Below are 15,574 nucleotides of genomic sequence, written 5' to 3'. Positions count from 1 at the left end.
CCGGCCAGTTTTTGTATTTTTAGTAGAGATGCGGTTTCACCATGTTGGCCAGGATGGTCTCCATCTCTTGACCTCGTGATCTGCCTGCCTTGGCCTCCCAAACTGCTGGGATTACAGGCGTGAGCCACGGCACCCAGGCTGATTTCTTTAAAAAAAAAAAAAAAAAAAAGGTAGGCCAGGCCTGGTGGCTCACACCTGTAATCCCAACACTTTGTGAGGCCAAGGCAGGTGGATCACCTGAGGTCAGGAGTTCAAGACTAGCCTGGCCAACATGGCGAAACCCCATCTCTACCAAAAATACAAAAATTAGCTGGGCATGGTTGTGGATACCTGTAATCCCAGCTACTCAAGAGGGTGAGGCAGGAGAACCGCTTGAACCTGGGAGGCAGAGGTTGCAGTGAGCTGAGATCGCACCACTGCACTCCAGCCTGGGTGATAGAGCAACACTCCGTCTCAAAAAAAAATAAACAGGCTGGGTGCGGTGGCTCACACCTGTAATCCCAGCACTCTGGGTGGCTGATGTGGGCGGATCACCTGAGGTTCAGAGTTCGAGGCCAGCCTGGCCAACATGTTAAAATCCCGTCTCTACTAAAAATACAAAAATTAGCCAGATGTGGTGGCATATGCCTATAATCCTAGCTACTTAGGAGGTTGAGGCAGGAGAATCACTTGAACGCGGGAGGCGGAGACTGTAGTGAGCCGAGATCACGCCACTGCACTCCAGGATGGCGACAGAGTGAGACTTTGCATCAAAGAAAAAAAGAAAAGAAGTCAAGCTAATGTATAGTATAGCAGTACACATGTATAGCACAAATACATCATTTATTGGAAATTAAGTGAAAGATGTTTTAAGGAGAAAAGATGCACAATTTACAAAGTTTTGGAGACCCCTGGTCTGAGGCCCACCCTCCAGCACCTCTGTCTTTCCCAGGTTGAGAACTTGTGGGTTCTCGGACAGAGGCACCACTCTGGTTTCATGTGGTGTCCTAATTCTGGCATGCCATCCTCTCACATCGTATCCAACCCAGAGGATGCAAAAAGAATGCTCAGCACGTTTACTAAAACAGCGTCTCTACAATAAACACAGCAGGCCAACATGTATAGCTTTTATTTACCTACCCAAGTTCCTTTTACATGTGAGTTATCTGCATTCCACCTTGCCCCCTCTCCCATTCACAAGGCCAGGATGAATCCTCTTGGCACAGAGGAAGGGGTGCCCCTTCAACTAGGGCCAGAGCCTAGATGACCTGGTGGATCCCCCACCATGAAAAAAGCAGGAAGGGAATGGAGAAGAAAAGTGTTGATCACACCTAGCCCTCACCACAGGAGGAGGGGGAATGAAGAGGTCTGGGGGACTGCCCCCATGCTATGCCCCAGTCCTTAAATACAAAGCAAGGGGAATGACAAGGACCCTCCCTCTGAAATACAGCACCAACCTCAGCATGGAGGCAAAAGGACAGTGGGCAAGACCACGTCCCTCCGAAGGGAGAGGGCTGAAGGAGAGCACATACCGTCAGTGGCTGCGGCACCCCTCCCTACCAGGGTTTGATGCAGCCTCAGCACCGGGAGTAGGGAGAGGGGAGGAGAAGGGATGACAGTACTGTGCCATCCACTTCTCCCTGAACCCCTGGCCCCAGCACAGGCATTCCTCTGCCCACTAGCCCAAGTCAGGGGACGTGGAAGAAACTGTGTTGGAATCCAAGGCCCTTATCTATTTCTTCTTCCGTTCTTGGGAGCAGCGTGGGCAAAACCTGGAGAAGGGGAGAGAAAAGTGAGTGAAAGGGAGAACGCCCTCGACCACTCAACCTGGGGACCCTCCCACTCCTGCCACTTACCATTTCCCCCGAGGCTTGGTCGTCAGCCCCACACAGGCAAAGTGGAACCATTCAATGGAACACTGGGGAGGAAGAAAGAAGTAGTAGTTAGGGGCCGGGATGGGCCAGAGGAAGGAGAGAAAGCCCCTCCAGATTCCTTAGGAACATCCTGTCCTTTACTCCATCCTTCTGGAGAATTCTTGGAAGTCCCAAGGCCAACCAGTTCCCACCATCTTCCTTCTATATTCTTTTTTTCTTTTTGAGACAGAGTCTCACTCTGTTGCCCAGGCTGCAATGCAATGACATGATCTCAGCTCACCGCAACCTCTGCCTCCCGAGTTCAAGCGATTCTCCTGCCTCAGCCTCCCGAGCAGCTGAGATTACAGGCACATGCTACCATGCCTGGCTAATTTTTGTATTTTTAGTAGAGACGGGGTTTCACTGTGTTGGCCAGGCCGGTCTCGAACTCCTGATCTTAAGTGATCTGTTCACCTTGGCCTCCCAACGTGCTGGGATTACAGGCATGAGCCACAGCACCAGGCTTTCAGGTTTGTTTGTTTTTTTTTTTTGAGACAGAGTCTTGCTCTGTCGCCCAGGCTGGAGTGCAGTGGCATGATTTCAGCTCACTGCAACCTGTGCCTCCCAGGTTCAAGCAATTTTCCTGCCTCTTGCCTCAGCCTCCCAAGTAGCTGGGATTACAGTCGTGTGCCACTATGCTCAGCTAATTTTTCTATTTTTAGTTAGAGAAGGGGTTTCACTACGTTGGCCAGGGTGGTGTCAAACTCCTGACCTCACGTGATCGCCTGCCTCAGCCTCCCAGAGTGCTGGGATTTCAGGCAAGAGCTACCACGCCCAGCCCATCTTTCTTCTATCCTGAAGTCCCAGTACTCAACTGTGGGATTTTTCCTCTTGTACCCACTCCCTTCATGCCCCTCACAACCCCCCATCCTGAGGCAAAATGTTTCTCACATCAGGGTTGTCACAGCCAATCATCTCTCCATAGGAGACCTGGTGACAAAGGCAATAGGTGGGTTCGTTGGGATCCACAGGCATATCCAACACATCAGAGGGGTGGACACTGCCAAAGGTCACTGAGGGCATCCCATACTCAGGACTTCTGCATGCCAAGAGGAAGAGAAAGTGTCATCTGCAGAAAGGGAAGCTAAAGCCTGAGGCTTTCGGAGGTGGCAGGAGATCCTGGTAGGGCAAACGATTTGTGGCTTCTCCAGCAGATACCAAAAGAAGAGTTCTTGGCGCAGAGATACAGAAAACGGCAGGGGGCGGTGCAGGCTGGGAGTGGGGCACCGGGAGAGAAGAGGATGTCATCTAGCAAAGGGCTCCCTGATACACTCACGTGCGCACGAGCTTTAACTTCTTCTGGGCAGTCTTGGGGGCTTCTTCATCTGAGTTTTTCCCTTTGGAACGAGCACGAGCAGCTTTCTTCTCCTTTTGAGTCCGGCCTTCTAGGGAAGAGGGGGAAAGCCAGAAGGCAGGGAGACGGAAAGATGGGTTAAGTCCTCTTCTCTCCCCCTTTCCAACCTGGTGCTCCACTTCCCACCAGATGAAGAGCTGACTTCTCCCTTTGAATCCTCGCCCCACCTCTCACAGCCCCGCCCCCCTCCTCACTCTTTTTGCCTTTGCTGGAAGAGCTGTCATAGTCACTTGACTCAATCTGTTTCTCCTTGAGATCAGCCTCAAAACGGGCCAGGTCTGTGTCCAGCCGCCGAATGTGTTTGTCCACCTGGGTGGAAAGGAAGGAGAAAGGGGAGGTACAAAACTATCTCCAATTAAAGAAAATAGGTTAAGGCAGAGTTTATGGATCTCACAGACCCCAAACAGATCCCAGCATAGTTGAAGGAAGGGTCTAAGACCCTGAGGATTAGATGGGAGGTAGGTGGGGAGCCATGAACAGGGCCATACCATCTCATAGGTCTGCATGGCAAGCTGCACCTTGTCGTCACCAAATTCCTTGCACTTGCCATAGGCTTCCTGGATCTGTTTGAGAAGGGCCAATTTTTCCTCGGAGCTCAGGCTGCGGGCGCTACTCATATACTCAGTGGCCAACTTGTCAATTTCAGCCTTCAGGTCTACAACAGAGACAGAGGCCTGGTCACAATGGCCCCTGAGTGGCTAGGTGAAACACATTTCTTCCTCTTGTTCTTTGCACCTTTTCCATCGACTAGCGTAACCTTCCAACTAAAAAGTACTGCATGTTCAGAGGTACTGTGCCATGCACTCAAGTAATGGAACATACTGATAATATTTGCCTTAAAGGTCCGTTCAAGGTGCTGAAAACATTGCTATCATAGTGGGAATTTAAATTATTGAAACACAGCAAGCGATCCTTTGCACACCACATTAATACGAAGTATATTTTTGTCCATGTTTGAAGATGCTTCTTTGAAGGGCTTGCTGCTTCTTGAATTTTGTCTCAAAAGCCATTGTTTCCTTCTCAAAAACATCCCACAGCAGTTCTGTCTGCCGCAAATCAGGCTGAGTCATCTGCTGTTGCTGGTTTCCAAGTCTGTATATCAATAGCCTACATTTTAAAATTATTAGTATTTTTTCTTTTTGACACAGGGTCTCACTCTGTCGCCCAGGCTGGAGTGTGGTGGCACGATCATGGCTCACTGCAGCCTCAACTTCCTGAGCTCTGGTGATCCTCCCATCTCAGGCACCACCACGCCTGGCTAATTTTTTCTACTTTTTTTGTAGAGATAGGGTTTCTCCACATTACCCAGTCTGGTCTCGAACTCCTGGACTCAAGCAATCTGCCTGCCTCAGCCTCCCAAAGTGCTGGGATCATAGGGGGTAAGCCACCATGCCTGGCCTAATCTATTTATTTTTAGAGGCAGGCGCAGGTTCTCTCTTATTTTTGTTGCCTAGGCTGGCCTCCAACTCCTGTCCTCAAGTGATTCTATCACTTTGCCTCCTGAGTAGTTGGGTATATCATACAATTTAAAATTAAACCTTACTCCAACATCCATGTAACAATTCTGCTTATCTTTTTTTTTTTTCTTTTTGAGACAGGATCTCACTCTATTGCCCAGGTTGGATGGAGTGTAATGGCATGGATCACATTGCAGTCTCGACTTCTGGGCTCAAATGATCCTTCCACCTCAGCCTCTGGAGTAGCTGGGACTATAGGCACATGCCACCACACTCTGATAATTTTTTTAAAAAGTTATTTGTAGAAGTCTCACTATATTGCCCAGGCTGGTCTTGAACTTCTGGGCTCAAACAATCCACTTGCCTCAGCCTCCCAAAGTGTTGGGATTATAGGTGTGAGCCACTGCACCCAGGCTGTCCACCCTATTTGGCTCATCATTGCAACTTATTTTATTTTCCATCACTTTTTTTTTCCTGTTTGTCCATCTTAGATATTGTTCCAAACACATTTTTTTGTTTGAGACGGAGTCTTGCTCTGTTGCCCTGGCTGGAGTGCAGTGGCACGATCTTGGCTCACCTCAACATCTGCCTCCTGGGTTCAAGGAGTTCTCGTGCCTCAGTCTCCCAAGTAGCTGGGACTACAGGTGTGTGCCACCATATCTGGCTAAGTTTTGTATTTTTAGTAGAGATGTGGTTTCACCATGTTGGCTAGGCTGGTCTCAAAGTTCTGACCTCAAGTGATCTGCCTGCCTTGGCCTCCTAAAGTACTGGGATTACAGGCATAAGCCACCGCACCCAGCCTCCCAAATGTTTTATTTTATTATTTATTTATTTATTTATTTGAGACCGAGTCTCACTGTGTTACCCAGGTTGGAGTGCAGTGGTGTGATTTCAGTTCACTGCAACCTCCACCTCCCAGGTTCAAGTGATTCTCCTGCATCAGCCTCCCGAGTAGCTGGGATTACAGGCATGCGCCACCACACCCAACTAATTTTTGTATTTTTAGTAGAGACAGGGTTTCACCATGTGGGCCAGGCTGGTCTCACACTCCTGACCTCAGGAGACTCACCTGCCTCTGCCTCCCAAAGTGATGGGATTACAGGTGTGAGCCACTGCATCCGGCCCCAAATGTTTTAATATTGGAAGAATGGTAATGTCCCAGGATATTGAGTCTATAGATGTTTACTGATATTTATGTAGGACTCATAAATATGTCAGTTGAAAGAGACAAGTCTGACTCTAACGTAGTGCAGCAACAGATAACCAGGAGGATCTGTGAATATACTGTTTATACTCCATTCATTCCAGGCCCTTGGAAGAAGCTGAAAAAGCATATAGTTCCATAATCTCCAACTGGTCTTTCCATGCATGAACTCAAGCGTTACAACTGTATTACAAAAAAAGCAATCTGGTTCTCACCATTCGGCAGGCAGTTCTCAGGGAACTACATCCAGGGTTCTCGATGATGTTCACCTTTTCATGTGTAAACTCAGAGTAACTTAAGACAGAGCTTCATGTATCTCAAAACCAGCCTGTTACATCCTTGAATATGGCTACATAGAATGGAAGACAAGACTACAGATCCTTCAGTGGGTACGGGAATAGCTCCAATAGACATCTTTGATTTGAAGAAACCCAGTGAACGCCCCAATGCAGCCAAATTTGCTCAATGTTCAAGGCCGGAGATGGTATCTAACGCTTCTGTAAGTGTGAATGGTGTAGAGATCCTGATGTCAATTACTACTTTTTTTTCTTTCCTCTCTTTCTTTGTTCTTTCTCTTTTTAAGGACTTCTCGTATAGCAAACCTCCCATCTACTAACATATGTTGCAGTCGAAAGTCGCACTGGGAATTTGTGGCAGTAACATTAACAACGCAGAGAAGTAGAAACATTCTAGTCAGCCTATAAATATACCAAACGTGGAGCGCAGAAATGACTCGAGTTGACTTTCTTCAATTCTTCCTTTTTTTTTTTTTTTTTGAGACAGAGTCTTGCTCTGTTGCCTAGGCTGGAGTGCAGTGGCATGTGGCATGATTTTGGCTCACTACAACCTCCACCTCCCAGGTTCAAACGATTCTCATGTCTCAGCCTCCCGAGTAGCTGGGATTACTGGCGCATGCCACCACACCTGGCTAATTTTTGTATTTTTAGTAGAGATGGGATTTCACCATGTGGCCAGGCTGGTCTCAAACTCCTAGCCTTAAGTTATCTGCCAGTCTAGGCCTCCCAAAGTGCTGAGATTACAGCTGTGAGCCACCACGCCTGGCTAATTCTTCTTGAGGAAGATATAAAGAACAGAGCATCTTTGAATTCTTGTGGTGTTTTCACAACACTCTATTTGTTATGAAAAAGCTGATACAGAAATGAGGATCATTATCCTGTTTTAAGAATTCCAAGGGCATAAAAAAGGAGAGAGAGAAGTCACAGTTCTCCAGAACATACCAGATGATACGGTAACATCAAGTAGAAAAATAAATGATTACACACACTCATTTTATACCAAAACTTTTTACTCTATACGTACCCTCTGTTCTTTGGTCTAGGTCCCTCATGAGCTGAAAGTTTCTCTGTAATTCAAAGGGAAGGTTTTCAATACCTACGGAAGAGAGAAACAGAGAATCACAGGACTGACTGTGCATAGGCCTTACAGTTCCTTTTAAAGTGCAGTTCAGGCTGGACATGGTGGCTCATGCCTGTAATCCCAGCACTTTGGGAAGCCGAGGGGGTGGATCACTCAAGGCCAGGAGTTCAAGACCAGCCTGGCCAACATGGCGAGACCCCCATCTCTATTAAAAATACGAAAATTAGCCTGGTGTGATGGTGTGCACCTCTAATCCCAGCTACTTGGGAGGCTGAGGCATGAGAATCACTTGAATCCAGGAGGCAGAGGTTGCTATGAGCCGTGATTGAGCCACTGCACTCCAGCCTGGGCGATAGAGCAAGACCCTGCCTCAAAAACAAATGGCCGGGCACGGTGGCTCACACCTGTAATCCCAGCACTTTGGGAGGCCAAGGCAGGTGGATCACGAGATCAGGATATCAAGATCATCCTGGCTAACATGGTGAAACCGCATCTCTACCAAAAATACAAAAAATTAGCTCGGCGTGGTGGCGGGCGCCTGTAGTCCCAGCTACTCGGGAGGCTGAGGCAGGAGAATGGCAAGAACCCGGGAGGCAGAGCTTGCAGTGAGCCGAGATCACGCCACTGCACTCCAGCCTCGGAGACAGGGAGACTTTGTCTCAAAAACTAAAAACCACCACCACCAAACAAACAAAAAATAAAGTGCAGCTCAGTTTTCCTTCCTCTGAACCTCTGGATTTATCTGTGACAGGATTTATCAGTTCTCTCATGACAGGCCATGCTTAACTCTTTCTCTACAAAACCTTTCCATTTTTGCACAGCTATCCCACCCTTTTCGCCCTCAGTGACCTTCCTTTACAAATGCTCTTCCCGTCAGGTGCGGTGGCTCAAGCCTGTAATCCCAGCACTCTGGGAGGCTGAGGCAGGTGGATCACGAGGTCAGGAGTTTGAGACCAGCCTGGCCAACATGGCGAAAGCCTGTCTCTACTAAAAATATAAAAATTAGCCAGGTGTGATGGCGCGTACCTGTAATCCCAGCTACTCAGGAGGCTGAGGCAGGAGAATCACTTGAACCTGGGAGGTGGAGGTTGCAGTGAGCCAAGATTGCACCACTGCACTCCAGCCTGGTGACAGAGTGAGACTCTGTCTCAAAAAGAAAAAGAAAAAAAAAAAAAAAAAGCTCTTCCCTTTCCTTTCTTTTCCTTTTTTGTTTTTTGAGACAGAGTCTTGCTCTGTTGCCCAGGCTGGAGTACAGTGGCACAATCTTGGCTCACTGCAACCTCTGCCTCCCGGGTTCAAGTGATTCTCCCGCCTCAGCCTCCGGAGTAGCTGGGACTACAGGCGCGTGCCACCACACCTGACTAATTTTTGTATTTTTAGTAGACACAGGGTTTCACCATTCTGGCCAGACTGGTCTTGAACTCCTGGCCTCAGGTGATCCTCCTGCCTCGGTCTCCCAAAGTGCTGGGATTACAGACATGAGCCACCGTGCCCGGCCCCTTTCTTTTATTTTCAATCTCTGCCTCCAAGCTCTTTGTCCTCAAATTACAAATAGTCTCCTGGTATCCTCTATTATACACCTAACACTTCCAATCTACTTCCATATAGCAGCCAGAATGTCCTTTTTAAAAAGTGCAAACCGGCCGGGCGCAGTGGCTCACGCCTGTAATCCCAGCACTTCGGGAGGCCGAGGCGGGCGGATCACAAGGTCAGGAGATCGAGACCACAGTGAAACCCCATCTCTACTAAAAATACAAAAAATTAGCCGGGCGCGGTGGTGGGCGCCTGTAGTCCCAGCTACTCAGGAGGCTGAGGCAGGAGAATGGCGTGAACCCGGGAGGCGGAGCTTGCAGTGAGCCGAGATCGCGCCACTGCACTCCAGCCCGGGCGACTGGGCGACAACGTGAGACTCCGTTTCAAAAAAAAAAAAAAAAAAAAAGTGCAAACCAGATCATCAGCAGTTAGCTGTCAACCATACTCCTAAAAAAAGCAAACTCAGGCTCTGAACAGTCTATGTGCCTCTCTCTAGTAGTTCAACTGGACAAACCNAAAAAAAAAAAAAAAAAAAAAAGTGCAAACCTGGGCCGGGCGCGGTGGCTCAAGCTTGTAATCCCAGCACTTTGGGAGGCCGAGACAGGCGGATCACGAGGTCAGGAGATCGAGACCATCCTGGCTAACACGGTGAAACCCCGTCTCTACTAAAAAATACAAAAAACTAGCCAGGCGCGGTGGCGGCGCCTATAGTCCCAACTACTCGGGAGGCTGAGGCAGGAGAATGGCGTGAACCCGGGAGGCGGAGCTTGCAGTGAGCTGAGATCCGGCCACTGCACTCCAGCCTGGGCGGCAGAGCGAGACTCCGTCTCAAAAAAAAAAAAAAAAAAAAAAAAAAAAGTGCAAACCTGGCCAGGCACAGGGGCTCATGCCTATAATCCCAGCACTTTGGGAGGCCCCAGGTGGATGGATCAGCTGAGCTGAGGAGTTCAAGACCAGCCTGGGCAACATGGTGAAACCCCGTCTCTACCAAAAATACAAAAACTTAGCCAGGCTTGGTGCACACGCCTGTAATCCCAGCTACTTGGGAGGCTGGGGCACGAGAATCCCTTGAACCTGGGAGGTGGAGGTTTCAGTGAGCCAAGATCACACCAATGCACTCCAGCCTGGATGACAGAGCAAGACACTGACTCAAAAAAACAAAAACAAAAACAAAACACAAAAATAAAACATGCAAACCTAATCAAGTCACTCTCCAGCTTATAACCTTCTGGTGACCTCCTACTGCTCTGAAGATGTGCCGCGCTTTCTGGCCCTCGCTTACCTCACACCAGCCTTCACTCACTCTGTCTCCCTTTGTGCTCTGCTCTGCCCATATTGGCCTCCTCTCACTGCCCCAAACTGGCCTCTGCTCCTGCCACTCGGCTTTCCACATGCTGTTCTCTCTAGTTGGAAGGCACTGCTTGCTTCTCCTCATCCCATCCACCCCATCCCTCTTGGCCTATTAAATTCCTGTTTGTTCTTCCAAAGTTCAGCTCAAACTCAACTTTCCTAGGCTCTGTGAACTGCCCTAGATCTATGTCAAGGTATTCTATCTACCTTTTTAAAGCACTTATCCAACTGTAATTAAATAAATGTGTAATCAGTTGGCTGGGTGCAGTGGCCCACGCCTGTAATCCAGCACTCTGGAAGACAGGTGGATCACTCAAGGCGAGGAGTTCAAGACCAGCCTAGGCAACCTGGCAAAACCCCATCTCTACTAATAATACAAAAATTAGGGCCAGGCACGGTGGCTCACACCTGTAATCTTAGCACTTTGGGAGGCCGAGGCGGGTGGCTCACTTAAAGTCAGGAGTTCAAGACCAGCCTTGCCAACATGGTGAAACCTGTAATCCCAAATATTTGAGAGGCTGAGGCACAAGAATTGCTTAAATCCAGGAGGTGAAGGTTGCAGTGAGCTGAGATTGCACCACTGCACTCCAGCCTGAGCGACAGAGCGAGACTCTATCTCAAAAACAAAACAAAACAAAAATTAGGCTGAGTGCAGTGGCTCACACCTGTAATCCCAACACTTTGGGAGGCTGAGGAGAGTGGATCATGAGGTCAGGAGATCGAGACCAACCTGGCTAACACGGTGAAACCCCGTCTCTACTTAAAATACAAAAAAATTAGCTGAGCATGGTGGCAGGCGCCTGTGGTCCCAGCTACTCAGGAGGCTGAGGCAGGAGAATGGTGTGAACCCGGGAGGCAGAGCTTGCAGTGAGCTGAGATCATGCCACTTGCACTCCAGCCTGGGCGACAGCGCGAGATGCCGTCTCAAAAGGCGCGGTGGCTCAAGCCTGTAATCCCAGCACTTTGGGAGGCCGAGGCGGGCGGATCACGAGGTCAGGAGATCGAGACCATCCTGGCTAACATGGTGAAACCCCGTCTCTACTAAAAATACAAAAAACTAGCCAGGCGTGGTGGCGGGCGCCTGTAGTCCCAGCTACTCGGAGGCTGAGGCAGGAGAATGGCCTGAACCTGGGAGGCGGAGCTTGCAGTGAGCCGAGATCGCGCCACTGCACTCCAGCCTGGGTGACACAGCGCGAGACTCCGTCTCAAAAAAAAAAAAAAAAAAAAAAAAATTAGATGGGCATGGTGGCCTATGCCTGTAGTTCCAGCTACTCAGGAGACTGAGGCAGGACAATTGCTTGAACCAGGGAGGTGGAGGTTGCAGCCTGGGCAAAAGAGCAAGACTGTTTCAAAAAAACAAAAAAGTAAAAAAATAATAATTGTGTAATTAGTTATTTGGTATCTGTCTCCCCATGCCGAACATGGTTATCATATTCTCTCCTGTTTCCCTAGTGTTTAGAATTATGACTTGCAAAGAGCAAGTACTCAGTAAAATACTTGAATAAATGCATGAATATTTGTCCCCTCAGTACAAGAAAAATCTCTTCCCAAGACTCCACCTAAAACTTTAAAAATGCCTCTACTGGCCGGGCACAGGGGCTCACGCCTCTAATCCCAGCACTCTGGGAGGCCAAGGCTGGCAGATCACTTGATCTCAGTAGTTTGAGACCAGCCTGGGCAACATGGCCAGATTCTGTGTCTAAAAAATTAAATATATATATTAAAAATAAAATGCCTGGCATGGTGGCTCATGCCTGTAATCCCAGCACTTTGGGAGGCCAAGGTGGGTGGATCACCTGAGGTTGGGAGTTCAAGACCAACCTGGCCAACACAGTGAAACCCTGTCTCTACTAAAAATACAAAAATTATCTGGGTATGGTGGCGGGCACCTGTAGTCCCAGCTACTCGGGAGGCTGAGGCAGGAGAATTGCTTGAACCCAGGAGGCAGAGGTTGCAGTGGGCCAAGATCGCATCATTGCGCTCCAGCCTGGGCGACAGAGCGAGACTCTGTCTCAAAAATAAACAAACAAAAACACCTAAAACAAAATAAATAAAAAAAAAACAAAATGCCTCTACTGTTTAAACGTACAACTTCAGGTCTGCTACCACCAGTTCACAAGATTAAGTCACTGTCGATTTACCAAATCTAACGGTGTTATTAAACCTATCCTAAAAAATATCTCTGCAGCAGTTGGCATGATCTTTTCTCCTCTAACTTTCGTTTCTTTTCTTTTGAGGTGCAGTGTCGCTCTTGTCACCCAGGCTGGAGTGCAACGGCACAATCTCGGGTTCAAAGGATTCTTGTGCCCCAGCCTCCCAAGTAGCTGGGATTACAGGCGCCTGCCAACATGCCCAGCTAATTTTTGTATTTTTAGTAAAGACGGTTTCACCATGTTAGCCAGGCTGGTCTTGAACTCCTGACCTCAGGTGATCCACTCATCTCAGCCTCCCAATGTGCTAGGATTACAGGCGTGAGCCACCACTCCCAGCCTTTTTGTTTTTGTTTTGAGACGGAGTCTCACTCTGTTGCTCAGGCTGGAATGCAGTGGCGTGAACTCGGCTCACTGCAACCTCTGCCTCCCAGGTTCAAGCGATTCTCCTGCCTCAGCCTCCTGAGTAGCTGGGACTACAGGTGCCCATCACCACGCCCAACTAATTTTTTTGTATTTTTAGTAGAGACGGGGTTTCACCATGTTAGCCAGGCTGGTCTCAATCTCCTGACCTCGTGATCTGCCCACCTCGGCCTCCCAAAGTGCTGCGATTACAGGCGTAAGCCACCTCGCCTGGCCACAAGTTTTTTTTTTTTTTTTTTTTTTTAAGAGGGACACGGAGTCTCTCTCTGTCGCCCAGGCTGGAGTGCAGTGGTATGATCTTGGCTCACTGCAATCTTCACCTCCTGGGTTCAAGTGATTCTCCTGACTCAGCCTCCCAAGTAGCTGGGATTAGAGTCACATGCTACCATGCCCAGATAAATTTTTTTTTTTTTTTAAATAGAGACTGGTTTCACCATGTTGGCCAGGCTGGTTTCCAACTCCTGACCTCAAGTGATCTGCCCACCTTGGCCTCCCAAAGTGCTGGGATTACAAGCATAAGATTCTGTGCCCAGCCTGTCTACCTCACTTTCTAAGCAGGAAGAAGCCACCTTAGATTCTTCCTTCTCTCTCAACCACCCAGTCAGTCCTTTCATATTTAACTCCTAAATACTTCCATAACTCCCTAAAATCAGGTTCTTATCTCTGTCCTGGAATGTTATCACTAATTGATCTCTGTTATCGTAATATCATGCTTCAATTTACCATATATTAGTCATTTTCGTTTATAAAAATCACATTGTACTTTAAAATGCAAACTTCTTAGTTTGGCTTAAAAGACTTTGTCCAATCTAGCCTCAGCTTCTTTCTCCAGTCTCCTTTCTCAATTTCTTACCTTAGAGTCATAAATATTAAATACGCTGACCTCTGAGTCATAAATATCAAACACCCTTGACTTTGCCACAAACCTATCACAGTACCTTTGCAGACACTTTCCCCAACCTAGAATTCCCTTTTTCTCTCCTCACTGGCAAACAACCTTTGTCAAGACCCTATTCAAACATCACCTCTGTAAAGCTTTTCCTACATCGCCAGGTAATTACCCCCCTTTTCTCCAGTGTTGCCTACCAAATGTCCTTTTTAATGGATTTCCATTATTTCACTTGTCACAGTGTTTTACAATTACTTGCAGAATCTGTTTCTTTGTAGATCGAGAGCTTCTTGAGGGCAGGGGCCTTGTCTTACCCATTTTTCTATCCCTAGTGCCTGCCATTATGTCTGACCCATAGTAGGAACTCAATAAATATTTGTTGAATAAATGACTCCGGGCTCTAAAACAAATGTAAGCGCATAAGGCGACAGGCTTTGTGCAGGGGTGGTTTACATAAATGGCATAACACCAGATTTTCATTTGATGGGAATTAGATCTTTACTCCATGAAGAGAAGCGTTCCAGCTCATCATCTGACAGTGGTCACTCACCACCACCACTCTCAACCCCACGAGAAGCCACTTCTGAGGAAGAATGGGGTGGAGGAGAGGTCTTCACCGCTGCTCCAAAAGGCAGTGGGTGATAAGGATTCTGAACGACTATAGGAAAAAAATCTACCCTGAGGCTGGAGACGCTGGAGAATGGGGGCAGCAATTATCTTCCCGGCCGTGCACACTAGCCCTTCAAGACACGTCCCTAACCCCCACACCGCAGCCCCTCCCTCGTCTACCCCCAACAGCGGGGCCTCGATCCTGCTGCCCCGCCCCCTCTTTCTCCGCACCCTCCAATATTTCCTGCCACAGAACCCCCTCACAATTGTAACCTTCTCGTCACTGGGACTTAAGGGCTACAGATCCTCTCATCCCTGATCCCCGCACCACTCTACAGCCCCGACCCCCACCTCCAGCCTGCTCTTACTGTCCAGATAATGTTCCAAATACATCCCCGCAGCCATCTCGAAGCAAAACAAAGCAACTTCCGATCCGCCCCGGAAGTGACTATAACGCGACAGGGTCCGAAGCCATTTTGGGGCTAAAGCCTTTCCGCCCTTAAAAGGAGAACTTCCGCCCTTACTATGTTACCGCCGGTACACATCCGCCCGACGCTCAAACTTTTCCTTTTGCATGGTAGCCGCGACCGCCCATAGTGAGGCAGCTGTAGCCCGCTTCCGCCCTTACAGAGACCCCAGGACGCGACCGAGACAGGTATGACGTCACTGAAGGTCGCCATTTTGCATTATCGGGCAAACTTTTTTCCCTCCAAAACGGGAATGTATGGCAATCGGTGCAGGGGTAACTGTTCTCTTTAGGCTTATATTGCGTAAACATCCCTTCTCAGCGACTGGAAGATACAGCTTTTTTTCCCTCTTTGCAGAATATGACTTTTTTCAAGCCAGTTAGTTTCTTAAGGAAGTTGGGGAAGAGTATCAAGCCTTGAGATTTAAACCCTTTGCATTTCTTTTCACTCACACAAACACCATCTCCCCCAGCATTATTTTTTTAGCTTGAGAAGGATTATCAACTTTCTACTTATAAATACAAATAATGACAATAATGCTATAATTCTGCACATCTTTTGTCAGACCTCCTGTACTTTACACTCGAATACTTTCACATATAAAATATTACTTCTGACGTTGCCCTCTTGCTCCTTTTTTTTTTTTGAGACAGAATTTTCACTCTTGTTGCCCAGGCTGGAGTGCAATGGCGTGATCATGGCTCTCCGCAACCTCCACCTCCCAGGTTCAAGCGATTCTCCTGCCTCAGCCTCCTGTGTAGCTGGGATTACAGGCATGCACCATCACGCCTGGCTAATTTTGTATTTTTAGTAGAGACGGGGTTTCTCCATGTTGGTCAGGCTGGTCTTGAAATCCCGACCTCAGGCGA

At 48.2% G+C, this 15,574-nt stretch overlaps 1 protein-coding gene across 8 annotated transcripts; it reads right to left on the bottom strand.

The window, feature by feature from the left end:
* Window positions 1–1,089: 1,089 nt before the first annotated feature.
* ING4 (inhibitor of growth family member 4) lies at window positions 1,090–14,680 on the bottom strand. 8 transcript variants are annotated; one of them, XM_025403379.1, is made up of 8 exons: window positions 14,607–14,678; window positions 7,228–7,299; window positions 3,735–3,901; window positions 3,450–3,555; window positions 3,169–3,277; window positions 2,784–2,931; window positions 1,836–1,897; window positions 1,090–1,751 (listed from the first exon to the last, which is right to left on the bottom strand). In XM_025403379.1, the coding sequence occupies exons 1-8, from the start codon at window positions 14,641–14,643 to the stop codon at window positions 1,712–1,714; spliced, it is 741 nt and encodes a 246-aa protein (XP_025259164.1). In that variant the 5' UTR covers window positions 14,644–14,678; the 3' UTR covers window positions 1,090–1,711. The 8 variants fall into 8 exon arrangements, with proteins under 8 accessions (XP_025259164.1, XP_025259165.1, XP_025259168.1 ...); XM_025403380.1 differs by having other exon boundaries at window positions 3,169–3,274; XM_025403377.1 differs by having other exon boundaries at window positions 1,091–1,751; window positions 3,169–3,274; window positions 3,441–3,555; window positions 14,607–14,680.
* Window positions 14,681–15,574: the final 894 nt, after the last annotated feature.

The sequence above is a fragment of the Theropithecus gelada genome, chromosome 11 (assembly GCF_003255815.1).
Source record: "Theropithecus gelada isolate Dixy chromosome 11, Tgel_1.0, whole genome shotgun sequence".
Classification (NCBI taxonomy): Eukaryota; Metazoa; Chordata; class Mammalia; order Primates; family Cercopithecidae; genus Theropithecus; species Theropithecus gelada.
Note: the sequence above shows the minus strand (reverse complement) of the source record. Positions and strands in the feature narration are given on the sequence as shown.

What these genes read in the sequence shown, in the direction of transcription:
- ING4 (XM_025403376.1), bottom strand. Translation starts at nt 14,643, where the DNA reads ATGGCTGCGGGGATGTATTTGGAACATTATCTGGACA. An exon ending in CCTAGACCAAAGAACAGAGG is followed by an intron (nt 3,902 to 7,227) that starts GTACGTATAGAG and finishes TCTCTGTTGTAG; the next exon opens with ACCTGAAGGCTGAAATTGAC. An exon ending in CCATGCAGACCTATGAGATG is followed by an intron (nt 3,556 to 3,734) that starts GTATGGCCCTGT and finishes CTTTCCACCCAG; the next exon opens with GTGGACAAACACATTCGGCG.